General features: G+C 38.1%; 1 protein-coding gene and 1 non-coding gene across 2 annotated transcripts in view; both read left to right on the top strand.

The window, feature by feature from the left end:
- SHQ1 (SHQ1, H/ACA ribonucleoprotein assembly factor) overlaps nucleotides 1–27,126 on the top strand; it is a 96,997-nt gene that overhangs the window by 35,175 nt on the left and 34,696 nt on the right. Inside the window, exon 10 of the mRNA XM_012787411.3 lies at nucleotides 16,421–16,541. Coding sequence (XP_012642865.2) covers nucleotides 16,421–16,541 — 121 coding nt within the window. The remainder of the gene's footprint in view (nucleotides 1–16,420; nucleotides 16,542–27,126) is intronic.
- LOC142865035 (small nucleolar RNA SNORA42/SNORA80 family) lies at nucleotides 25,972–26,108 on the top strand. The gene has a single exon (XR_012915337.1). It is a non-coding gene; the product is annotated as a small nucleolar RNA SNORA42/SNORA80 family (small nucleolar RNA).

Genomic DNA, 27,126 nt, shown 5'->3' with positions numbered 1-27,126 from the left:
TGTACACCATATACCATGTGTTCTGTGACTAATTTGGGTTGTGGCTAGTTAGTGCTGAAACAGGGGGCTGGATTGTCTAGAATTCGTGCCATGAGCTATGGGACTGACAAGCCCTGGTGAGGATCGAAACCCATATTTGTACAGGTGGATGGCATAGGGATGCCATTATTGCTACTGAAGAGGCTCATTTGTTTGGACACCTCGTAATTTAAGTGGAGGTAGCTCTGGTTTGGCATTTAATGTTTTCCAAGAATGAATTCCTGCCTACTTATAATTCAAGATGCGGACACAGTGCTCACACTTTGTATTATAAAGGTCAGTATAGTGCTTCCATAGTTGAAAGTAATAAATAGCTCTTTCCCTCCCAAAGAAAGATTGATCTTAAATGGAATGAGCTTCCAAAACCAATGTAGGAAAGCTTCAGGAATCTGCAGGATATTTCATTATAACTGATTGACTAAGATCTGAGTTCTCAAAAAGCCATGAATTTGCTTTATCTGACTTCACAGTAACCCTTACAGGGATTCTTTACTAGGCCTTTGGCCCTTTTCCGTTTTGTATTACATCTCCAGTTCCCTCCCCTCCTCCTGAAGTCTGTGTGTTTATCTCTCTGGGTTGCTGTTGTGCTTAATCCAAACTGCTTAAGGGCAGGAAATCCTGCTTTGCCTGCTTAAGTACTGTTTTCAGTGCTTAACAAAGGCCCTTGCTCCAGGAGTTGCTGTCCCTGGATCAGGCACCTTGGGGCGCTTGACTCTCCCATTTTCCCCTCTGTCTCTTCAGCAACTTTTATTGCCTCCTCCTTGCTTTATTCTTTTGGGAAGAATGAGTAGAATACTTCATGGAAGTATCACTTAGCTGCTGTTAGTCAATAGAAAATAAAAGTAAAAGGTATAAAAAGCAGCATACAGTTTGCTATTTGTACTAATATCTACATCTTTTTAACCTGTGTAAGGTATTCCTCACTCTGCTTGTATTGGAAGGGCCGAACATGACGGGGTGGAAGAGAAACAGCTTCATTTTTCTATCCAGTTCCTCCTTTGAGCTCATTTCGTAGGTTCTTTTTCTCTTCTCTTTTTAGATGGAATGTATATCCTGTATGTGTCATATCATATATATGTCTTCTGTAATATGTACTCTATCACTTTTTCTGTCACTTTAGATTACATAAGAATTCTCTGACCACTTCTAGTCACGAGAGGGGTTTAATTTCAGTACTTGAAATGTCTACTTTGAACTTCATGAGAAGAGGAAGCATTCGCTTCCCCAGCTCCGGGGGGGACGTGGCGCTTGCCTCTACTCAGTCATCACGGGCTGCTCTTTCCTGCTTCTTGCTGAGGGTCACACACCAGTCTTTGTGCTCTACGAATTTCCATTTCCAGGGCAAGCAGGTTGTATTCTCTTAAGGGCCTCTTGTAAAACCCTCTTCCTCTTGGTTTAAGGTGACAGAAAGGCACCTCCTCCCTGACCCATGGAGGGTGGTAGGAAATTCCACAGCACTCCACCAACTTTATCCAAAGAGATTTTTATGGACCTTTTTTATCCTTAAGCTCCTGGAGGGAATATTAAACTAATGAACTACAAGTCATTTTTAATTCCCTTGTCTACAAGTTCAACATGGAGGCTAGCATCTCTTTTTAAAATATGGGCATATTTGATACCTGTTTTATTTTTTTGAGCTTCGTTGGAAATGTCAGAAAGAGTTCTGTCTTAATATGCTAGTACAGTAATAATGACCACAGCTGCCATAGAGCAGCAACTTCCTGTGTGCCAGCACTAGGCTCCGTTCTTCAGATGCCTCATCTCGCTTCATTCATGTTACAGTCTCGTGAAGCAGGGACTACTGTCCCCATTTTGCAGAGAGAAGATAGGCTCAATTGAAGAAGTTTAAGTCAGTAGCCCAGGGTCATGCAGCTGGTGACCTGGATTTGACTCCAGGGCTATGTAACTCATAGTCTGTGTGTGCCCTTATACATATCGAACTAGTTATAAATGAAATTATATGAAGCTTGGAATTTGCTGCCAAATAGTCCAGAGTGGGTTGTGGGAAAGTGGGTAGGGCGCAGCTGAAACCAGGTTGGGGTGATGGGTACGTGGGATTTGTGTTATTACCCTCCCAGTTTCTATACATGTTGTGATTTTCTGTCATAAAAGGGCTGTTTTTGTTTTTTTTGTAAGAATGAGCTCTTTTTTTTTTTTTTTTGAGACAGAGTCTCACTCTGTTGCCTGGGCTAGAGTGCTGTGGCGTCAGCCTAGCTCACAGCAACCTCAAACTCCTGGGCTCAGGCAATCCTCCTGCCTCAGCCTCCTGAGTAGCTGGGACTACAGGCACGTGCCACCATGCCTGGCTAATTTTTTCTATATATTTTTAGTTGTTCAGCTGATTTCTTTCTATTTTTAGTAGAGATGGGGTCTTACTCTTGCTCAGGCTGCTCTCAAACTCCTGACCTCAAGCGGTCTTCCCACCTAAGCCTCCCAGAGTGCTAGGATTATAGGTATAAGCCACTGTGCCCATGCTAAAGCCTGAGCTCTTAACCACTGCATTACTATGTTTCAGATTTAAACTTATCCACCATTTTGTGGAAAGCATAATTCCTATTTGAACAGTTGTCATTTAAATTTTTTTTGGCTAATAAAAATACATGTAAAATTAGTTCTGTTTTGTTTTTAAGGCTAAGGTACACATTGAAATGTAATGTAACATTTCAAGTCCCAGGAATAGTAGCTACCTGGCAGACTTCAGAAATCTAGTTAATTGTCACCAATTAAAAGCCTGTTTTACTTCAGATAATTAATAGCCCTTACATATCAGTCATTAACTAGGCTTGATAATCAATTTTTCAGAAATTACTGCTTTACTGACCTCTTTCATAGATAAAATAACACAATCAATGAGAAAGAAAAGAGCTATGGCACCAAGCACAGGGCTTGGAGCTGATCTTTTTTTTTTTTTTTTTAAAGAAAAATGGATGTTTAAGAAATTAAGGTATGGTAAGTATATTGTGTGAACTCTGAGTTCTGTGGAAACCTTAAAGGTGAATCTCTTTTTAATGTTTAAATTCTGTTTATTCCAGAGTGAGTTCTAACAAATGCTTTTAAAAAATAGAATTGTAGAGGAGATACTGCAAAACTTGAAAACCAAACGATGAATTACTACAATGCTGACATTTATCTATATTTAATTTCTATGACTTCCCAGTTCTGGACATATAAAAAATTTTTACTCTTTACATTATGTGAAATGATTTTGAGGTTTATTCCACAAGTATTTATTGAGTGCCTGCCCTGGCAAGATGCTGAGCTGAGCCCTGGAGATAAAGTAGATCCAAAGGGCTCAGGGGCACAGAATTACACAGCCACCAGGGTCTTTAAAAATTGCATTTGAAACAAGCAGCTCAAAAGAGAAATACAGAAAGTGAAAATAGAAAGCCAGGGAACCGACCAGTGTTTAAGTCACTTCAGACATGTAACCTTCCCCAGAGGGAAGTCTCTACCTTTTGACTTTCAATTCTCTGCTCCTATCATTTTCTTACAACTCTCAAGTACTTCTTAATTGCTTGATGTGTTCAGCTATTAATTGATTCATTCAACAGATATTTTCAATGAATACCTGCTCAGAAGCTATTCTGCGCAAAGCACCCTGTAAATACCAACGCAGAGCAGTAGAAAGACAAATGAGATGTGCATATGGCATTGGGCAGCCTGTGCACTAGCGGAGAGCTAAGGCGCACCGGTAACATACGATAGGCTGTGCACAGTGGTTTGAGCCTATAAACCTGGCACTTTGGGAGGCCAAGGTGCGGGGATTACTTGAGGTGCAGAGTTCGAGACCAGCCTGGGCAACAGTAAGATCCCATCTCTAAAATAAAATAAAAATAAAATAAAATAAAATATAAAATAAAATAATAATAAATAGCAGACAGTGGTAAGTACCTTAGAAGAAATGTAGATTAAGTAGTTCGAAAAAGAAAGAGAAGACAGTTCACTAGGGTTCATGGAAAGCTTCACGATGGCCATGAGATTTGATTTAGGACTTGAAAGATGGGTACTGTTTGGACACAGAAGGAGGAAGGGAAATGTTCTAAACATCGTGAGTGAACAGCATGGGAAAGTTCATGGAATAGCATAGTTTCCTCAATGAAAATTTGTTAGGACCAAGTGGTGGGAAGTTGGTATGCTATCTGATCCTCAGATTTGCCCCCACACCTCTTAAACTAGTTACTTTCCTATCTGAGTTAACAGGTCACTAAAATTTATATCTCTACTTCTTAAATATTCTCACTTAATTCCCTGCTCCATACTTAGGAGATGGTAATTCTTTCTGTTTTTTCCCCCTCATATTCTAAATTGTTGTTGAACTTTTTATTTCCTACTTAATTCCCTGTAGCAATAAATGTTTTTAGGAATGGAACAATCGCAGTGCTCTCAGGAAGTTTAAATAGCATGGAATTAAAGTCGAATATTGAAATAGCGTTTCACCTGTTTTTGCTGACCATTTACATACCAACTAATCCAACAAAGGAGAGAACTTTAGAGGACAGCAGGAGTTATTCCTGGACATCCTGAATTGCCGCTGAATGTTGGAAAGGGAAAGTAGAACAGTCCTAGGCCTTGCTCCCTCTGGATTCTCATTCTGGGCAGCAAAGAAAATTCCTTTAGCCTTCTCTGTTCTTAAAGTGCAAGTCTATGTTCCCAGTCTCCTAATGGGCACATTCGTTCCAGTCATATATATTATTTATCCTCAGAGCATTTGTGGGTGTGTATACACACACACACACACACACACACACACACACCCTCATGGTATAGAAGGGTATTATATATGAGCATAAACCTTAAAGGAAAGAAATCAAAGTCCAGTCATATTTGTAGAATCCCTTTCCCTCTAATGCTTCTGTTAATCACTAAATATTATTAACCACTAAAAATGTTTAGATTGATCACATAATTTCTGGGTTATATTTATGTAAAAAAAATTCATTGTTCTCTTAAAATACACTGTAGGGGGCAGCATTTCCTATTTGGTTTACAAATAATTGTCTTAGTTGCCAGAAATGATTAACAGCTTATGATTATTCTGTTTTTTAAAAAAAATCACTTAAAGTATTTAAAAATATATTCTTTAAAAATTGGAATTATATCAGAATCCATAGGAACATGTAAAAAGAAAAAAAAAAAGTAAATAAAAAAATTGGAATTATATAAAAATGCTTACTGGTGGATGATGGCTCAAAACCAGATGATCTCTTAAATATTACATACAACTTAAAGCTACGTTGTATTTCTTGTACTATTTATTTAAGATAGGTTTTGTTAATTTCTGCATTTTCTGAGCTGAGCAATATAGAAAACACTGTAGGTTAGTTACATGGTTTGAATGTATAGTTTTAAAAAAGACTTCTATAATTAGTGCCTCTTTAGATACATTTAAAGTCAGTTTTGAGGTTATTTTTATGGATCTGAATTTTTATGAAAGTAACTTTAAATCTACTTTCTGTTAGTAAGAGGATAAAGGCAGAAAATTGCATATATTTAAGACAAATTTGGGGGAACAAAGAGAAAACAGTTTATTTGATCCTAATGAATCAAGGTCCTGTTGTATGTTAATATTGAGACCTAGATGAAATAAATTGAGTAATATTTATTCTATCTGGGAAACATGTAAGAATTATAGTCACAACATAACGATGTTTTGGTCAGTGATGGACCACATATGTGATAGTGGTCCCATAAGATTATAATACTACATTTTTACTATACCCTTTCTTTTTAAAAAATTTTTTATATATTTAAAAAATATATTTTAATATACAGATAAGGTCCAACTTTCTTGCCCAGGCTAGTCTCAAAATCATGGCCTCAAGCAATCCTCCTGTCTTGGCCTCCCAAAGTGCTGGGATTATAGACATGAGCCATTGTGCTGTCCAACCTTTTATATGTTGAGAGATGTTTAAATACACAAATGCTTAGCATTGGGTTACAGTTGCCTACAGGATTCAGTCCAGTCACGTGCTGTACAGGTTTGTAGACTAGCAACAACAAAGTATCCCGTATAACCCAGGTGGGTAGTAGCCCGTACCATGTAGGCTTGTGTAAGTACACTCTATGGTGTTTGCACAATGATAAAATTGCCTAAAGACCCATTTCGGAGAACATATCCTCATTGTTAAGCAATGCATGACTGTATATTTATGTAATTTAGAGTTTCTTTAAGAAGCTAATATTGAAAAATACCAAGTGCCAGACATTTATGTATTCAACAGATATGAATCAAACCCATTCTTTTGTGCGAGGCATTATAACAGAATTAGTGAAGAGTTACAAGGATATTTATGACTTGGTGTTTGTTCTTAAGGAGTTAACAGGAATGATAGGACAAAAGATAAGATACAAAATATAAGTGTTTATAAGATAAGATACAGAGGAGAGGCTCCTTTAAGAAAATACCTTAATGGCCACCTGCAGGCCAAATCCATCTTGTACAGCCCATGAGCTAAGAATGCTTTTTATAGGTTTTAATGGTTGCAAAAATACTAAAAGGAAGATAGTATTTTTTGACACATGGAAATTATATGGGCTGGGTGAGGTCACTCACACCTGTAATCCCAGCACTTTGGGAGGCTGAGGTGGGAGGATATTTTGAACCCAAGAGTTTGAGACCAGCCTAGGCAGCATAGAAAGACCCTGTCTCTAAAAAAAAAAAAAAAAGAAAAGAAAACGAAAAAAGAAAATTATATGAAATTCAAATTTTAGTGTCCATAAATAAAGTTTTATTGGAACACAGTCAGTCATGCTCATTCACTAACATATTGTCTGTGGCAGCTTTTGTGCTATAATGGCAGAATTGAGCAGTTGCGACAGAGATCATATGGCCCGCAAAGCCAAAATATTTACTTTCTATTGCTTTACAGAAAAAATTTACCTCCTCTGCCTTCGGTGTGTACATAGAGGTTGGAGGGGAGCCCTTTCGTAGTGAGCCAAGGTCTTTGGCTGCCTTCCATCTCAAATAGTGGCCAGCATTGAAGTGGATCATTTCAGCTGTTTTCTCTCTCCTCCCCACAGGATGAGCTATGTCTGATCTAGTTTGGTTCACATTAAAGTAAACCCCTCCACTAGGAGAAGCAACTGAGATGCCTGCTTGGCCAAGTGGGCAGATGAATAAGGATGGGGATGGTAGGGTTTAAGAAAATAGGGAATAATGAGGCTGTGTGAACTGGAGAGATAATGGCAGCCTACTGTTGCCATGTGACTGTGCCAGTTTGGGGGACTTTTTTAAAGAAGTAGAAAGTAATCTTTAAAATTTTCAAAAGTCTACATTTGAACAAAGAAGTAGAAGATTTTAAATAACACTGTTAGGAGCCATAGCGTTTCTGAGAGTCCAAGTCAATCTGGAAGGGCCCCTAGTCTTCAGTCTTGCTCTAAAGCAAGCTAAGTGCCTGCTGTCTTTCTCATACCCCCTTGGACCCCTCTTGGACCTGCCAGTTTCTAGCTGTGGCGAGGGCTTGCGCCTGGTCTCTGCTCCTTCAGTCCCACCTTGAGACCAAAGCAGCCCTGTTTAGGTTCCAAGGTTAGGTCAGGGGAAGGAGGTAGAAGATGTCCTGCGTTGTCTAATGTCGCTAACTCCAGAAAGCCTTTTTAAGAAAGCAAATCCATTACGTCTCTTTCAGCTACTTTGTATCATTACTGTGGTCAGCCAGGGCCTGGTCAGGGTGGAGGGATGAGTCAGAGGATTTCAGTAACTCCAGTATCACACTTCACTCTGACCTTGCTAGGGTGCTTATTAGTAGGGGGAGGAAAGGGGTTGACAAGGAAGAAGCAAACAGCGTATGCCTAATGAGTGAGGTACAGTGACAGTCATCACTTAAAGAATGTGTAGGATTTAGAAAAGAAAATGTGGAGGGCAGTTATTCCTTGAGAAAATAGAAGGGGAAAAAAAATAAACCAGGGAGAGGAAAATAAATGGGTTCCATGCCCATGAAATGGCAGGTCCTCTAGTTTGTCTGGCAGCCTGGGGTGTGAGGGGGGATGGTGGGATAAAGGTGGGAATGTTGTGTTGAGACAGGGTCAAAGAATCTACACTGGCTTCCTAAAGAAATTGGGCCGTAAGAACCACTGAAGAGTTCGGTGTGGGGCCTGTGATGGGCTGATGACATCAGATTCATCTAGCAGTAACACTCATCGTAGAGTCATTGAAGGGGACAAGGCTAGAGGCACGGAGAAGAGAGGACACTCTCATTCTTGCCTGGACCCTATTTGGTTTGGGGACAGGCAACTTGGTCTGAACCAGAGCACTCGCAGCGTGTAGAGGAGGAAGAAATAAATACGTGGGCAGATGCGTCACATGTAGTGGGGGGGGCCAGTAAAGGGGGTCCCAGGACCTTTGACCCCATATGATTTGATGTCTTCCTTCCCTTTATGTATAACATACTTATATGTTTATTGTCTCATTTAATTCTGGCAGCAGTTCTTAAAAAATCCCTCTCCATTTGTCCATGTAGAAATAGATTCAGACTAAGTACCCAAGTACCAAACAGCTAAGAAGTGATACCAGAAGCAGACAGACTCTGGGATGCACTACTGGTCTACAGTAGAACATTTGTAATGGTTGTATTTTACTTTGCGGAGAAAATAGCTAAGAACTGCATTAAGACTACTTACGTGTAGCTTTTTAATGATCTTTCCTTGGCCTTTTAGAATTGGGGACCAGAATTCTAAGATCTTAATTTCATAGTTAAGATTTGCATGTAACTTTTCATATAAATTAAACTAGCATATAGATATAGATATCTAGTCATTTTTACTAAGTTATATTTACTATTTATTGATTAAAATGTGAAGAACATAACTCAGTTCTACCAGTATGCAGATTATTTAGCAATAAGCAGATATACTTAATTACAGTGAGGATTTTAAAAGGGTTTGGTTTTATTCTTTCACCTTGACACACTTATCAGTATTTCAGATCACCAAAAGAAACGAATAAGGGGTAGGATTGGGTTTGTTTTTTCCTTTTATGAACCATTTGAGGTGTCTAGTTACCTTCTTCCAATATGCTTGTATTTCTTCTTTCTGACATCATGCAGTTTTAGTTTTTCTACTTTGAAACTAAACTAATTTTAAAGAATTAGAACTCTTAATATCAAATGGTATCTGTTAGAAAAATGAAATATAATTAAATTAAAATAACAAAAAATTTTTAATTGGGCATTGAATATACTTTTTTTTTTTTAAGACATTGCACTGGAGTGCAGTGGCATGATCATAGCTCATTGCAGCCTTGAACTCCTGGGCTCAAGCAGTCCTCCTGTCTGAGCCTTCTGAGTAGCTGGGACTATAGGTGTGGGCCACCATGACTGGCCTCATGCTATATTCTTAAGATGGAATGGTAGAATGAAAATTTTACTCACAAAATTAGGAAGTTTTTGATGCTTATGGGCTTTTAGAAAATCCAGGTTTAGATTGTAGCTGTTTCAAAGAGCTTTTTTCCATGCCTCTTAAGCTTCTTAACCTCTCTACTTTTCTACTTACTGTATAGATGGGATTTTTTTTTTTTTTTAATATTCTCCCTTGAACTTGGATGCCTTACACTTAACAGCCTAAAAAGTTGAGATAAGTTGTGCTATTATTATGTAATTTTGATGACATCTGGCCCTGTATTTCTAAACTGAGACAACCACTGCTTTGACAAGTTGACATAAGGAGGAGAGAGTTAATGTCAGGGCTGTCCTTCCAAACCAGCAAATCTTGCAGAGATTGTTAGAGTAGGAAAGCAGCCTTGGGTTAAATTCATTATTTGAACTTTTGATGGTACAGTGATATAAGAAAGTTGGTACAGCAACATTCTTTCCTTGTAGGGAATAGGTATAATAAGGGAAGAAGTAAACAAACTACTTCACATTTGTCACATTACAGTAACTTATAAGTAAATATACAGATCACAAAGATCACTAGTACATGCTAACTGAGCAATTTGACCAGGTATGTTTAAAGTTAGGTTCTCTGTACTCCAGACTGTAGATTAACAACCAGCCTTTATCGAACAGGAACATATAATTTGCTGGACATTGTTCTAGAGTAGAGAAGAAAGATGAAAAGTCATGTTCTTTCCCATCAAGGATTTCACCACACAAAGGTGATAGATACTGACACTGTGTTTACTGCATGGTGGCTGAGAGTCAAACATTTTCAAATCCTGACTGTTGATTCTTAGCTGTGATCTTGACCAACTCTTTTATATCCTTGAGTCCCAGTTTCCTCATTTGTGAAACAGGGAAGAAAGTACCTAACTTGTAGGGTTAAAGGATGTAATGTATGTAAAGTACCTGGTGCAGAGCAAGTTGGTAGCTACTGGCTACTTGTCTTAGTCCCTTTTGTGGAGCTATAAAAGAATATCAGAGACTGGGTAATTTATAAAGAACAGAAATTTTATTGGCTCACAGTTCTGGAGGCTGGGAAGTCCCAGACTGAGGGGCTGCATCTGGTAAGGGCCTTCTTGCTGTATCATAACATGGCAGAAGGCATCACGTGGTGAGAGAGCAAGAGATTGAACTTACAGCCTCAAGTCCTCTTATAATCGTCGTTAATCCATTCACCAGGGGGTGAAGCCCTCATGACTTAAACACCTCTCATTAGCCCCCCACCTCCCAGCACGGTTGTGTTGGGGATTAAGTTTCCAACACATGCTTTTGGGGGACACATTCAAACCATAGCACACTCTAGTAGAGGAATATGGCAGACATCATGAGGGAAACCTAAATCAGCTTGGGGAAGAGTTGAAACCTTGTTCCCAAAAGAAGAAATGCCAGATTTGGGACTTGGATGGTAAGTTAGGGGTTGAATTGAGTGGTTGTTCATTCCCTGGGAATGAACATGTACAAAGGGAACATGTACAAAGTATATGTTTATTTCATGTTAATTTTTTTAGTGACTATATGGATAATATATGTAGTTTAATACCAAAGAATCCTTTTTAAATTGACCTAGGACTGTAAATTGTACTCTAAATAGTAACTCATTGCTTCAAGTATGTGTTTCTTATTACAGCTCAGAAATGTAAGAGCTTAAATGGCATGTGAGGAATTTGAGGTTAAAAAATAACATGACCAACCAGCCTTCTTAGTGCTCAATTTAATGTGCACGTGTTTGTGTTCATTGTTAGGGATTTGACTTTATTCTATTTCCTAACAGGGCCTGGTATTAAAGCAGATTACCCCATTTGATTCTCTTAATTTTGATTAATTTGCCATAATTTTTCTGCCTTATCCCTTCTTATGGTCAAACAACCTATGAAAATTAATGTTAAAATAATTTATAAAATATCATTTTTGATAATATGATCTCATCAAAATCCCAGAATTATAGCCAGGTATCTACTGAGTTACATATTTTAAGATGATAGTAATGTCGGCTTTTATTTTGAGATGATTTTACAAATAAAGACTAACCACCCCTTTTTCCTTTACTTGTTTTGGCTTTTTGTCTTGTGTAGCTCAAAACTTTAAAGGGCAGAACTAGATGCCCGGAAAACCACAGCCACATAGCAGCTGTAGTGTACCAACAGTTGAAAAGAAATTTTGCTCTTACTGTGTGGAGTTAGCAATTTATATTATTTTTCCTATGCTGGCTTGTAGCCAGCAAAAGCATCCACTTCCCTGATCATGTCCTAGAGATGGGAGCCATTTCTTAAGTGCCTGCAACCATGAGCTGGGCTGTCAGTGAGAGATTATTGCCAGCCCTGGTCTGCTAATAGGAGGATTTCAGATAGCCAGTGGGTTCTAATTTAGAACAGCTCAATCTTGTCTTTGTTGTGAGATATATTACCCTGAGATGCCGCATCTGTCCAGACAGGAAAGCACATTGTTCTTAGTTTACCATCCCTTTGAAGGAAAACCGGAGAAACTGTCCTTTAAAGGAAAGCCAGAGAATATATTAAATCCTGCTTACTGCCTACCTACTTGTTACTGTCATCCATATTTTCTTTATGTTGTCACTGTGTTTCTCTGTGTCGTCATTAGTCTTCCCTGGAAGTAAAACATTGCTGGCACTTGTCATTTATAATACCAGGATATAGTGTTAGACTGCCTTTGTGAATGAACACGAGATCTTGATCTCAGAGCCATTCTTTCATGGATAAGGTTGGCTTATCCAGTCAAGTCCATCCTAGAGAATCTCTCACTCTTGGAGGATTTAACATCCTGGGGAGAATTGTTAGTGCCTTTCTGCAGTGAAAATAGTTACCGTGGTTACTGTGTAAGGTGCCTTCTTTTTTTCTTTTTTGAACCAGGCAGTGAACTGCCTAAAAATGGTCACTTCCCTGTAGTGCCTTTGAGCAGAAATTATTCTCTTAGATTTAGGCCTCAGCAATTTTTTATGCCTATATGATGTGTGACGAGCCCACGACTGGATAAAGCCCCACAGGAGCCATGTACTTTGAGTCTCCGTAGGCTTTTGGCCACTGGCCATGTGACAGTCTGGAGAAGGGCCAGTTGTTTCCTTTGCTGATAGCTACTAAAAAAGTAGTTGAGGGTCTGATAGAGCAGTCAGTACAAAGGAGACTTAAAAAAACAGGCTGGCGTGGTGGCTCACGCCTGTAATCCTAGCACTCTGAGAGGCTGAGGCAGGTGGATCATTCAAGGTCAGGAGTTTGAAACCAGCCTGAGTGAGACCCCGTATCTACTAAAAATAGAAAGAAATTAATTGGACAACTAAAAATATATAGAGAAAAAAATTAGCCAGGCATGGAGGCGCATGCCTGTGGTCCCAGCTACTCAGGAGGCTGAGGCAGGAGGATCACTTGAGCCCAGGAGTCTGAGGTTGCTGTGAGCTAGACTGATGCCATGGCACTGTAGCCCAGACAACAGAGTAAGACTCTGTCTCAAAAAAAAAAACAAACCCTGCCACATGCTTGTGGGTCTCCTGACTGTGATGCTGTCGCCATCCATGGTGATATAATCGGAACAAAAGAGACCAAGTATGACCTCAGAGTAACAATACATATTGTGGAGGGGAGGATTGTTTTAATGTACTTTTTGTTCCAGATTGTCAATTGCAGTCGCCTGGTTATCTTTGACCGTATTTTGCCATACAGCATGCTATGCACATAGTTTGAATAAGGCTTGCAATTAAAGCACAGCTTTTGAACAGAGCTCGTAACTTTCCCTTTCAAACTGTTTTGAATGTGATTTTTAAAAATAACCTGATGTAACTATTGCTTCTCAGTTGTTTAAAAATATAACGTTAAATGTGGATTAAACTCTGTAACATTCATTTGTCAGTATTTCAGGGGTTGGCTGTGTAGTCAAGTATGTCTTTTTGTTAAATAATAAATGTTTTTTGTGGACAATTTTGCAATTAGAGGAAAGTACAAAAAAGAATTAAAAAGCTATTCCCACATGTAGAATAACACCAGACACATGACAAGCTCTTACGTAGTTGCTCAGTGTATGTCAAGACAGATACTATTAATATCATCTTGGTGTATATGTTTATGATTTTGTATGTGTATTTGTCCTTTTTTTGTTTAAGAAGATAGAGGTCAGAACATGCAAATACAATATAATTACTTTAAGTTTAACAAATTGTTTTTTGACTTGTCTTTTTTTATTATTTGACATTTCTTTTTATTTTGACATTTCTTTTCATTCTTATTCTTTTATTTTTGTATGTGTGATGGCTGGAAGATTTGCCTTTAGCAAGAGGGCAACCTACCTCACTTTGGGCATGTCTGCTAAATGAAGCTATATATAATTTTATTAGGTAATGAATGGTGTGGATCCTTATTAAATATATGACCTTAACTCCATATCCTCCTTTATAATACTCTTTGGAGCAGAGTCTTGTATTTCTACTGCCCCCTCTTGAGTTTGGGCCTTCTCACTCAGTCTGGTCTGATCGAATTTATCTCCCTGTCCTCGTCACTGTGTGACTTCTACCAAACTCACCCTTTTCCCTGCGTGAACCATCTGCTCTAGCCACGTGGTTTTCTCCAAATCCTGTGTTTTGTATTAGCCTGTTTATGTTAGTAAGATATGAGCTCTTGGGAGATATAAGCTCTGGGGGTGTCACACTGCAGAGAAGTTTATTCAAGCTATAAGGAAATAGTTTGTTTTTCTGATAAAAGACCTATGATCAACTTTTAAAACTTTTAGTAGTTATCATAAAACTAAACTAAATCCTTCCCTCTGTACCTTCCAACTCCTCAAAAAGAGAGAAAGAAAGCAAAAAAAGAAATAAATTGTCATATGCTTACTGTGACAACTGTCTTCCCTGTGGCAATTAAAACTGTTCAAAAAATTCTTACAAGTTAATTAGTTCTCCTTGATTCTTTGGATATGTGGCTAACGTGGCAAACTTGGTTTTATCAGGGCTGTGAATTTTGATTCTATTTCCTCCTCCTTTCATCAAACTCTGCCTTGGACATTACCCATTTCGTAAAATAGGCAGTCCACGCTAATAATTTCACACAGTAAGCCACTTTGGCTCACATCTGAGCCACTTTGGTAAGTTACAGCTCTGACTTTCACTTAACCAAGTGAACTTGACCTCTTGTAGTTTCAGGCCTTCCAAGTATTATTTATTTCTCTTAACAACCAGTCTGGCAACAGAGCTTTCATTGGCATTCGTCCCATCTGCATATGAGGAAGCCACATAGTTAATATATTTTTAAAAAGCGTGGCCTCTGGTTTCAAGGACCTACTTAGCTCTTGACTAGTAAAAATGTGATATAGACCGAATAGGCCAAGAACAGGCACAGTGGGTAGCCTCTGGAGCCAGTAAGATTGGAATTTACATCCTGGGCCCTCAGCTCAGTGGCAGCATCTTACCTGTCCTGGAGCCTCAGGTTCTCCATCTGTGAAGTGAGCAGGGAAGGTTACAGGGAGGGGGGCTGAGTTTCCTTCCCACTGCTTTCCTTTGTAGTGTTTAGTAAAGGACCCTGAGGACTAGGGAAGTCAGCCCAGGGCTTCCTGGAGGGGCAGAGTCTTCAACTACAGCGGGCTAGTGGAGTGGAAAAGGAGGGACCCTGTGGGGCAAAGGCATGGAAACAAGACCACAGAGAGGCTTGAAGGCATACACAGGAAAGCAACTCAGTGAAAAGTGATGCATTAAAAAAAATGTGTGTTAGAAGGAAGAGAGTCTGGAATCTGAAAGATGGGAAAGAAGATTCTTGAAAATCTAGGCATGAGACAAGAGTGCAGATGGATGATCAGTCAGCAGTGGAGAAAGGACAGATACAACAAGGAGCATTTGTAAGGAAACACCAGCAGGATTTGGTGTGTGAGACTAGGATAAAAGACATGGCGAGGTTTAAGCTGGGTGATTACTATGTCATTCATTCATTCATTCTTAAAATACTTAAATCCAAAACCTGCAGCTGCAATGTTCTGTTCTAGGTGTTGGGGATTAACCACTAAATAAAACAGAAGCCCCTGCTCTTTTGAAACTTACTAGCGTTAATTATATTACAAATTTAGTGGCAGCAATTTGGGGATCTTGAAATGTCATCATCTAGCTCATGATTCTTTTATCTCAGGATCTAAAAGTCAAATGGGAAATTTGATGAAAGCACATCTAGTATCTTCATGAACTCAACATACACTATTTCCATGTTTCAGAACTGTAAAGATAGAAATAAAACTGTTAAACTGAAAATGCTGTATTTCATAGATCAAAGGAAGGTGTACTACTCTAGATTTAGTAATTTGCCTCATAGTTAATAAATTTCAGGGAACATCATGAAGTTTGGGACATTTAGGGAATTGTTGAGTTGGGAAAGATTTCTTTTGTAGACATTGGTTGGATTAAAGTTAGGTTCATTTAACAACTAGGAGGAAGTAATTAGGTTGAAAAAAGACTAATACTTGATGGTCTTTTTTTCAAATGATTTTTATCAGCTTATTTCTGAAGTATTGCTATGATATTTTAGTGTTCAATTTGAGTTTTCTTCAATTTTTTGAGGCAAAAAAATTTGTTAGTGTACTAGATAATTCGTTGATGAAACATGTTGACATAATAAAGAAATTTGAAAGTTAAAATATAATTTTCCACATTATTTTGAAAACTTGAATTAGAATAACATTATCTAATTAAAATTATGATGCATTTAAGTATTCATTTAGTTTGGAAAACTTTCCTCCCTTTCATTTAATTGACCTAGTTGTATTTCATGGTGTTTTTGTGGTAACTACAATTAATTAGCTGTAACAATAGAGTATAAAGATTATTTATAATTCTTAAGGAAAGAAAGGGATTTGGATCTAATAGGACTGATGTGTTTTCATACACTAAAGGAATGTTAAAATTTCTTAAGAAATCATTAAATCTCTGAGGTGCTTTAAATGTATTATTTTTCAGGATCTGAATGTCTCAGTTTAAGAATTAGATTTTTTTCTTAAGGATGATTTGATATTTTTTCAATTTCCTTCAGGTAAAAGTGCAATTTTAAAGTGTCTCCTGGATATTCACAAAATTTTTCAGGAAAATGACCCAGCATACATTCTAAATGATCTCTACATCTCAGACTACTGCGTGTGGATTCAGAAAGCCAAGTAAGTTTTGGGTTACTTCTGAATTTTTAGATGCTCACATTTCTGAAATGCCTACTTACCCAGGAGGAAGAAAATGAAATAACTTGGGGAATAAGTTTTAATGAGAAGAAAATCCATGTAGCTACCAAACACTTAAAAGGTAACTTGATTACCAGAGGGACCTTGGTGAATTTGCTTAAGGAAGGAGGTACAGATGGTGAAAAGTTAATTTTATTTGAAAAAATGGGTATTGGGACACCCTAGAAAATAGGTATTAAAACAGTTATATTTATTGCCTTACCATTGACTTTCCAATATGAAATCTCAAGACTGAGTATCTGAACTTGTATCTATAGTTTACTTACAAAGGGGTGTGAGTGTGTATGTATGTGCATTCTTGTTTGCATGTGTAGACATCATAAGATGCAAGCCTAATCAAATCTAATCCAAACGAGAGCTGTGCATTCATTGGCTAACCACTGGCATACAGAGTTCGTGTATGAAAAATACAGCCTTCACAGCCTAATAGCATGATTCTTGATAACACGTGTATTGAAGAGTCGGAACACTCACAAACGGACTCTAGCACCTTGGTATGTACAATTTTTAAAAAGTGTTTATCATCGTCTTAATCAAGGAAACGTAGATTAACTATTACATTTAAAAATGCAGTGATTTTGTATTTGGTGAAGGAGTTCTTTAGATCTGATTCTTATTAGACATGGCCAAAATCCATTTCAGTATTGAGAAGATATTAATTAAGAACATAAAAAGAGAGCTCTTGATTAGAATGATTCCTAGGTGCTATAGAAAATGATTGCACAGGCCGGGCGCGGTGGTTCATGCCTGTAATCCTAGCACTCTGGGAGGCCAAGGCAGGCGGATTGCTCGAGGTCAGGAGTTCGAAACCAGCCTAAGCAAGAGCGAGACCCCGTCTCTACTATAAATAGAAAGAAATTAATTGGCCAACTAATATATATAGAAAAAAATTAGCCGAGCGTGGTGGCGCATGCCTGTAGTCCCAGCTACTTGGGAGGCTGGGGCAGGAGGATGGCTTTAGCCCAGGAGTGTGAGGTTGCTGTGAGCTAGGCTGATGCCACGGCACTCACTCTAGCCTGTGCAACAAAGCGAGACTCTGTCTCAAAAAAAAAAAAAGAAAATGATTGCACAATATCAGTCATGACTTGGAAGAAAAATAATGATATTTTTACTGTTACTGTGATTGGTAAGTAAAGGCTTTAGTATGGATTTTAATGCCTGTTTTGAATGAGCCATATATAGAATTTATTTTTTATTTCTGTTCATGGTGAAGCAATTATGTTACAGAATGAAATATGAAAACAACTTGAGCCTGTACCTGTTGTATGGAAAATGCTTTGGGATTGCTCTAGATAATGCCTAATAACATACAGCAGGTGGTGTCAGCGTTTGTGTTGGAAATGTAGATTTCGCCAGCTGGAAAATTGAATCTTTAACCCCTGAGGTCATAATGGCATGTCATCACTTCATTTGATCCTCCTGCTAATTGAGCTTATCAAATACCCTGCTGCCATTTCCTGTTGTTACTTTCATTTTCATAATACAATTAAATTGAAATAGTCTATCTGTGTGAGTTTCCGTTTTTCTTTTCTTTATGGTGAGGGTTTTATAAACATGTAATGAGTATTGAGGCTTGTGCCAGGATACCATTTCCATGAGTGTCTGTTTCTCTATTTGTGACATTCCTCGTTAACTAGAGAGGATTGTATTTCATTAAAGTAGAAGGATATAGGCCCTTAAGTTGTTGTGGGGATTATCAGACTTTTTCTTAAAATTTTTTTTTCTCTTGGTTTTAAGTTGTGGGAAATGAAGCAGAATTCTTAGGTTCTTAGTAATTGTTGTGATAATAGTAATTTTTAAAAAAGGGATAATGTATTAGGCAGTGAGGTAGGAGAGAGAAACCAGCAGGGACTCTTCAAATTACTTTGTAAAAGTTGTTTTTTCATCTTTACCAATTTAAACATAACTTTCCTTTCCCTAAACAGGCCGTGTTGTTTTCAGTTTGTGTGTTAAATTTAACTGTAGACCAACTTTTTTTTCACCCCCTTTGAGATAAAACATCTGTTCCTTTATCTAATATTTATTAAAATTTCTAGTTTTATTCTTCATTTTCCAAGTACAACACGATTGACCTTTCTAGTATCATCTTTACTGTGAACTTTCTTGGCTCGAAATTAATGACACTGCAGTGTGTGTTCCTGATTTTCGTAACTCCTTTTTTCTTCACCTTTTACCTTGATTTATTTCTTTTCCATCTAGTTTGTCAGTGGACTCTAGGACTTTATTTTTATGTTTTAAAATAGTTGTGTGTTTTCCTTAGTCTATATGTGATGTGTTTGTTTATAATAATAAAAACTGTGTAAAATTTTATTTGAAATACCAGACAAGTGCTAAATTCTGAGTACCACAATGAACAGTATTCCATTTTTATAGTCAGACATTTATTTTGGCAAAAATTTATTAGAAGGTAGGTAACAAAGTTATTCTTGTGTTGAACTAATGAAGTTATAGCAGTAGCTATCATAAGTTTGTTTTAGTGCTAGGTGGTTATTTTTCCTTATGATATGTGTATCTTGTAGGGCATATTTGCAGATCTTAATAACTGAAACTCCTGGATTCTTATTCTGAGTTACAAACTCTGCAAATTATTTTTCTGAAAAAGAATGCTCCCTACCATTCTTCATTATACGCTTCATTGGAAGTTTTGAGTGTGGTACCTATACCGCAAACATTGTCTGGTTGTGTACTTGCCTCATATTTTAGTAATCTAGGTGTATATCTCTTTCCCCTTTAAAAATTTAAGGTCCATGTGAATGAGCACCCATCTGGGCCCATCACACTTCCTTGTGAGCACAGTAAATTTTAGTTGAATTGAATGATACCTATAAGAGCAGATTAAGGGAGCATTTTTCATTGTTTAAAAAAGGGTAGCACTTTAAAAAATATGAATCGATTCTAACTTATTTTCATTGATATTTTCAGCTACATTCCATATAAGAGTTCCCCTTGACTCTTTGCTGATGAGCTGCCATCATCAGTAGCAGGGACAGTTCTGACCCTCAGAAGACAAGCCAGGGTAGGAAACAGTGACCTGTGATATGTTCGTTCCAGCTCCACTTCTCACTGGTCATGTGACCTTAGCAAGTCACTTCATCACTTCATCTAATTCCACCAGTATTAATGTTTTATAGTAATATTTCCTCTAGTTGTTTCCCAATGCATTTTTAAAACAGTGTAAATCAACTACATATATCATTTGTAGCCTATTTTATACTTAAGATAGTACCCTACAAATCATTTCTCTTTATAAAATAATATTCATTACAGAGGGGTTTTTCAATTTATTTCTCATTATAAAAAGAGTATATATATGCCCACTGAAGTAAATTTGGCATCAAAACTGTATAGTTTAAATGCATGGTGCATTTTGAAATGACAAGGGAGTAAGATGGGTATTCTTTTGTTTTTGCTACATGGAAAAATGTGGCTGTTGTTTTAATGAAACTAAAATCTAAAATCCTGACAGTCTTCAGTACAAATGTGAGCTTGTCATTAAGGTGTTAAATCATACTTTTTCTCTTTAGTATCCTTTGTTTAGGTAGTTGTAGGGAAAAAGATCTTTGAAATGTAAAACATGTTTGCATTGAACTGATAAATAGTTAACTCTAATTAATACTCATGATACATTTATCTTTTTGCTGCTTTTTAGCATGCTTTACCCCCAAATGAAATCTTATTTTATGACACATTGGACACTAATGTGGAAAGTATATAGATGGAAACAAGTCTGTCACTAAATAGTTATCTCTCGTTTGATAAATATGGACCTCAGTTTCCTCAGTTGTAAGTGAACGTAAGCAGTTTCATCACTGAAATCTTAAATAAATTTTAGAAAACATAAGACCTTATCATTGCTTTAGACTTTTTCAGTTGCTTTCTCTGATGTGTGCTTTTGTAGGGGACGGGGTTATGCTCCTAAGAACAGCATAGACACATGCATCTCTTCCTTTTGGCTCCCTCTTGTTTCTGGTCTGTTGAGATGAGGGAGTAGAAGTGACTTCTATGCAGAGGTAAAACATCAGCAATGAATATAAAAGATGAGTCATAGCTGTTTCAACCAGTAGTTACTGAGCTCCACTGTGTGCCAGGTCTGAGATGGGTGCGGGGGGACTCTGGTGAGCATCGTGAAGCTGGCGTTCTAGCAGGGGATACAGGTCTGCTGTATCTGACAGTGCCACAGTGGACAAGCGGCTGCTGGGGAAGCACCTAAGAGACATGTGGCTGTAGGAGAAAGCTTCTGGAGGAAGAGTATAAAACTGAGAGCTGAGAGATCAAGGAGAGTCGGTCAGATGCAGGTGGGGAAGTAGAGATGAAGAGAATTTCAGAAAATGGGGACAAAAGAAAATGGCCCTTTTAAACAGCTTGAAAGTTCTAGATGGATAGATCATAATAGAGGAAGGGGTAGGAAAGACATGAGGCTGGAGAGGCTAATATAGAGCCTTGGCCACCTGAAAATGCTCAGATTTTGTCCTGGGAGACTGAAGCAACTGAAGAATTAAACTATGGAGCGGCTGTGTCAATGAGGGATGAGATTCACATTCTGGGAAGATTCATCAGGTTACTTTGTGGGGAATGCATTGGGCTGGGGCAGAACTCAGAGCTCGAGACTGAAGGGCTGGTTAAGAGTCTTGGTAATCCAGAGAAAAACAATGGTAGCCTGAACCAGGGAAGTAAGAATGGAGAAGGGAGACTAGTAGTCAGGTATGAGAGGTAGGTGAGACAGACTTAGTCATTGATTGGACGTGTTGGGAGAGAGAAGGGGAAGAGTCAAAAGTGAGATGCAGGTTTCGACTTGGCCATTTAACTGGGACAATAAAGGTGCATTTGCCAAGACTAAATAGTATCAGAGCGGATGTAGATTGGGAGAGAAGATAAGGAGTTCAATTTTATTTTATTTTTTATTTTTTGTAGAGATGGGGTCCTGCTATGTGGCCCAGATGGTCTCGAACTCCTGACCTCAAGGAATCCTCCTACCTTAGCCTCCCAAAGTGCTGGGGATTACAGGCATGAGCCACTACATCTGGCCAGGAGTTCAGTTTTAGAAATGTTGATTTGAGGCCTCAAAGGAGTATTCATAAAGAGGTGGCCAGGAACATTTGGAGCACAGCTGGAAAAGATGTATATAGAAGAATTTGGACAAAGAAGGGATATGAATTAAATAGCAAAACATAAAAAATGCTCTCTGGTTGCCTAGTACTGTTTTACCCATATGAATGTAATAATAATCAAGAATGGATACTTTCCAAGGGTGGGAAAATAATATCATGCAGAGGAGTAGACAAGGAAAACATGCATGCAACATAGTGAATAGATTTCTTGGTTCTAGCTATGGTGTGTTAGAAAGGCCAGGACGAATGTGAGGCTTTTTGCATTTAGATCATAGTTTATCCTTGTAGTATCCCTTTATTATTGAATAAGAGAGTCTGCTGTTAGCCTGGGGGTTATGATGTTTTAGTAACAGGGCCAGATAAGAAATCCTCTCTCTCCAGTCTGTGTGTCAAGGGCTGTCAGTATTCTTGACTAATTCTTGTCAGTTGGTTACATAAGAGAAACTCACTCAGACTTGTATAGTAAAACTGGGGGGCTCTCTTAGGTGAGTACAGGTTATCTTCTGGAACCCAGGTGCTGAGAGTACAGCAGGGCCCCAGGAGCTCAAGCTATGAGAAGGGAGGCAGTTGGCTTGTTCTCTGGCATGTGTTTGCTCATGTTCTTTCTGAAAGTCACCATGGCTCTTCTCTCCCTGTGCGAGGAGGAGGGTGGCTGCTCCGTACTTGTGAATTGACATGTCTTTGTTTTCAGACCAGAGACGGACCAGAGTCCCTTGTTTGTAATTCCAGGGGAGGGAGAATGTGATTGGCTCAACATGGGCTAGTGTCTTTTCCTGGTCCAGTTGCCTTGGTCATGGTGGGATTAGGCGGTACCCCCTAAAGCGGTTTATCAGTAGTGAGTGGCATTTCTCAGAGAAGAGTCGGGGCAGAGAAAGGGCCTGCAGCCACCTCATGAGGACATTGCTGTAATCTCACATTGCCATTCTGAGGCACAGCTTGGGGAGAGCTGTGACACCTTGCCACTGCTTGTGTCAGTGATATTTGTAATAAATCTATACAGCGTTGAACGTGATTTCAGGGATCTGTTCAATTCAGGCATGCAAAGTGATAATCAGACACTCCAGGTGGTTTTACTTTTGTAAGGAAAGTGACTTCTCAGACAAATGGTAAAACGTTAAGTATTACATTAACTGCTAATGATTAGCATGTAGAAATTTCAAGAAAGAATTGTGTGTAATTTCAAGCAAGTTAAACCTCCCTTGGATTGAGATCATTCTTGGTAAGGTGCTTATTCTGGCATGTCAAGTTGCTCTTTAGTTTTACTGTTTATTTTTAATTAAATCCACAAATTCATCCTGGGTGGAAGTAGGTTTTATCTCCATAAGAAAAGATTAGTACATGCCAGTATCCATTCTCTTAAATCCATTCAGTGTGGTTTCATATAGAAAGGATTTACTTAATGGTTCTTTGCCTTATCACGGGTAGTTCAGCAATGCCTACTGGGGACTGTTGCTCTTCATTAGACTTCTCTTATAAGAAATGTGCCAATAAATCATAGGATTACAAATATTTCTACAGATTTAAGACTAAAATAACCTTTTGTAAAGATATGAATGCTCTCTGTAATTGTGTTGAGAAAACTAACAAAGAATTATGTATTTGTTGGGTTTTGATTTTTGTTTTTGAGAAATAGGGTCTCACTTTGTTGCCCAGGCTAGAGTGCAGTGATATCTGATAGCTCACTGGAACCTCAAACTCCTGGCCTCAAGCGATCCTCCTTCCTCGGCCTCCCCATGTTAGGATTACAGGCATGAGCCACCATAGATTCTAATCATCATGAATCCAGACCTTAAAAAAAAAATAGGTTTGGCATATTTTGAGAATTTTTAGAAAGTTACAAACATAATTCATTTATCATTTTTACTTACATATGTACCATGGGCATCATGATTATAATATATTGATAAAAACAGAGGTTTATAAAAATAAATTGGGCAAGACTATATTTTCATTATTAATTTTCTTAAGGTGGAGGAGGTTAGAGGAGAAAGTGTGGATAGGGGTTCTTATAAAAAAGATAACGGTTTTCAGAGGTGAATAGGAAGGTACTGTCTCTTTACCTAAGGAGTATTGCGTGTATCAAGCCCATTTTATAGCTGTGGCTGGGTGTCTGTGTTAGAGTAGACTCTGTTCTTTCTTGTTTTAGTTCCTCATACTTGCCTCCAGACTTCTCAGGTCCTTCGTTTTGGCTTGCTGACCTTTTACAGAGGGGGCAAATTGGTATTTTCCTTCACCTCGCTGTTCTTGTGTATTTTTGTACCTCAAAGCTCTTCAGAGGAGACCCGCAGGATCAAGTGAGTTTGGGTGGTGATTGATTTAGTCAGGTTTTGTAAACTAGTATTCTCTACTTCTCGTAGAGTTTTCACTGGGCCTGAATTGTCTTAAAGTCTTATTCAGGGAAGAGGCTTACATTGATGAATGTGGCGCATGTGTGGTTATCGTCCTTAGCAAGTGCTCCGTTTAAGGAGAGCTTTGTCAAGAGCGTCCTTTGAATGGAGTCACAAGAAAGCTTTTTTTAAAAAACTGACAACTTCAAGTACAATTTCCTTTTCCTTCTGTCTATTATGATTGAAACCCAATCCTTGTTATAACATAATTATCTCAACTGAAGCCAGCAGGGAGTTGCTGCCTTAATGTAAGGGGTGTGAAGTCCCCTAAATAAATAGAGGATTAATTACACTCACAGCATGTAGTGAAGGTGATGAGATTGATTGTGATCATTTGACTTGTCCCATTTCCTGCTCTGACTACTTTCTTGAATAAATAGAAGCTGGGACAATAATAAACAGAGCTATGGAGCGTATTGTTGGGCATGGAGTGTTGGAAAAGAACCTTCTTGTGCTATATTTCCAGATTTTAAGTGATTTAGATGACATTTATTTTAGATAATTTTCCATCAATTATTCTTTTATTGTTCTCAATTTAAACAGCCTTCCAGGAAATTGTTTTTATTTTTAAAAATATAGATATTGGCAGAGTGTTGAGAGAATTTGACAAATTGTGTTTTAATGGAGGGACATCAGCAAATTTATGGTCTTTTTAGATGTTTTCATTTAATGTGGCCTTTTGGAAGGCTTAAACTAAAGAAAAGCTTAGCTGTTATGTGTTCCTATTGTCTTTTTTCATAAGAGCTTTGTACTTTTGTTAAAATGATAAATTAGTACTTTTATGAAGCAGATCATGTTTTCTATTTTGTGTTTGGTGTTACCTTCTTTTGTTAGAGAGTTTTATAATGTCCTAAAATTGTGATTTAGATTTTTATATATATCTCCTAATTTTCTGTGGCTATGGCTTCCTAAATAAGGTCCATTACCCCAGGGAATACATAAAACAATCATTTTGGGGTGCAGGAAGACTATAATAGACCTTCTATCTATGTCTGTTTTTTTTTTAAGAAAGAAGCTAACCTTCGGTAATATTTAATATATGGATTGATGGCAAAAATTATCTTTAGTGGGTGTGTACCATACATTTTTTACTGGTGGGATACTTGATCAGAATCTTATAGGCCATTGCTTCGTGGAACAACCATCCTTATTTCTAAAGAGAAGCATATGCATTTATTCACAAAGCCTGAATTATTGCAGGAAAAGGGTTGCCTCTGCTAGGAAATTAGAGTTGGGGTTCAGGGTCTCTTGTCATTCTCTGCCAACTGCTTAAACTAAGTTGAAGACATAGAAACTCAACTGCTAGAGCTTGAGATTTTATGCTAGATATAAAATATTCACTGCCTGCTTTCAGTTGCGTGCTGTTTGTCCAGGGAAGATTTAAAGAAGCCTTACTTCTGAATGTAAAGCCTTTGCCATGATGGCAGTACATTTCTCCTGGGCAAAAACAACTTGACCTTATTTAATTTTGCTTTTGAGATCCTTATGTGTTAATTTAAGACATTAAAGAACAAAAGTCAACTATCATTTTGGAAAAAAAATGAATTTAATTTGAAGTGGGCAATCATAAGTCTGGGGGTGGGATGTGATTTAGATTTAATCTAAAATGTATGATTCCTTGAGGAATGGTTTTGTGATTTCGTTGTTAATTACTAATCCAAGGAAAAAGGACTCAAAGAAATCTGGACTGTTAATGTCCTAAAGGACAGAGATCTTATTCAAGTTGGTACCTCAGCACCTAGCAAACTGCCTGACACTTATTAATGACACTTGGTACATGCTCATTGCATTGAAAATTTTTTTAGGCAATGAAAAGAAGCAGTTTTGCTGTCTGTTTACATGTTATTAAACCTATGAGCATGGAAATGGATTTATGGCATGCCCTTCTCTGTGGGCCTGTCATAGTGTTCCCATGCCAGAGTAAGCCACAGCCCCAAACCATTGCCCAGCCTCCTTACCTGTGTGCCGTGGGCTCCGAAGGGGGTTGCACAATATGTAAGAAAAGAAAAAGAGAGAAAAAATAATAAACCCTCTTGTAGGACCTTTGGTGTCCTACAAGAGGGTTTTACTCTTTATATATATATATAGTAGTCACAAAACAAGGACATATGTGCTTATATACACAGACGTTCTGTATCCAGATAAATGACAAAGGAAACATATAACTTTCTGGGAATGCTTATTTACCTAGGGGTGAGAAAGTCAGCATGGATAGGAGGTGTATAATAAGAGAGAGAGATGTGTGTGGATGGTTGGATGTGTAGATGATTGGATCACTTGCATGTTACCTGCTTGGCAATATGGGCCCAGCATGTGGTATTGGGGCTGCCAAACAGTATCCCTGAGGAATCGGACTCAAGAATTAGCCATTTCAGGACCTGTATCCATGTGGTGACTACATGTACAGAGACAGAGAATGGGAGCCAGCTGAGAAAGAAGGGGCTCCACCCCTCAATTCTAGGATGTCCCCAGGCCGGCATCTTCTCCAGATTATATGCCTGAGCAAGAGTCAGATTGAGTGATCTGTGATGAAACCGAAGGATATCATGTATAATCATTCAGTTTAATCCTGTTGCCCATGAATAGGTACCTGTGAATGACAGTTTTTCCTAGATCAAACTGTGTTCATCTGAAATATTTAAACTATAAATATTTCTGCTCTTTGTGGTTCATCTAATTAGAGTCTGATTAAATCCAAAATGTATTGAGCACCTGTTATGGCAGGCATTGTTCTCAGTGCTGGAGATAGTATCAATGTTGGGTTTCTGTATCAGGGAGCCCGGTGTCTGGGAGGGTTAATAGGAAATTGTCGTTTAGGAGGCAACGATATTATACTGTCATGAAAAATCATAACTGGAAAGCTAAATGGCAAAAAACAGATATATATATAAAGCTATATATGTTGAACTGGCTTGATCACATTAAAAAGATATATTCACAGAACAAAATCCCAGAAAGAAGCACATTAATGTTAAGAAAAGTTATCTCTAGTTTGTAGACTCATGGGAACCC

This window comes from Microcebus murinus, chromosome 28 (assembly GCF_040939455.1).
Source record: "Microcebus murinus isolate Inina chromosome 28, M.murinus_Inina_mat1.0, whole genome shotgun sequence".
Classification (NCBI taxonomy): Eukaryota; Metazoa; Chordata; class Mammalia; order Primates; family Cheirogaleidae; genus Microcebus; species Microcebus murinus.
This window is presented reverse-complemented; position numbering and strand designations above follow the sequence as displayed.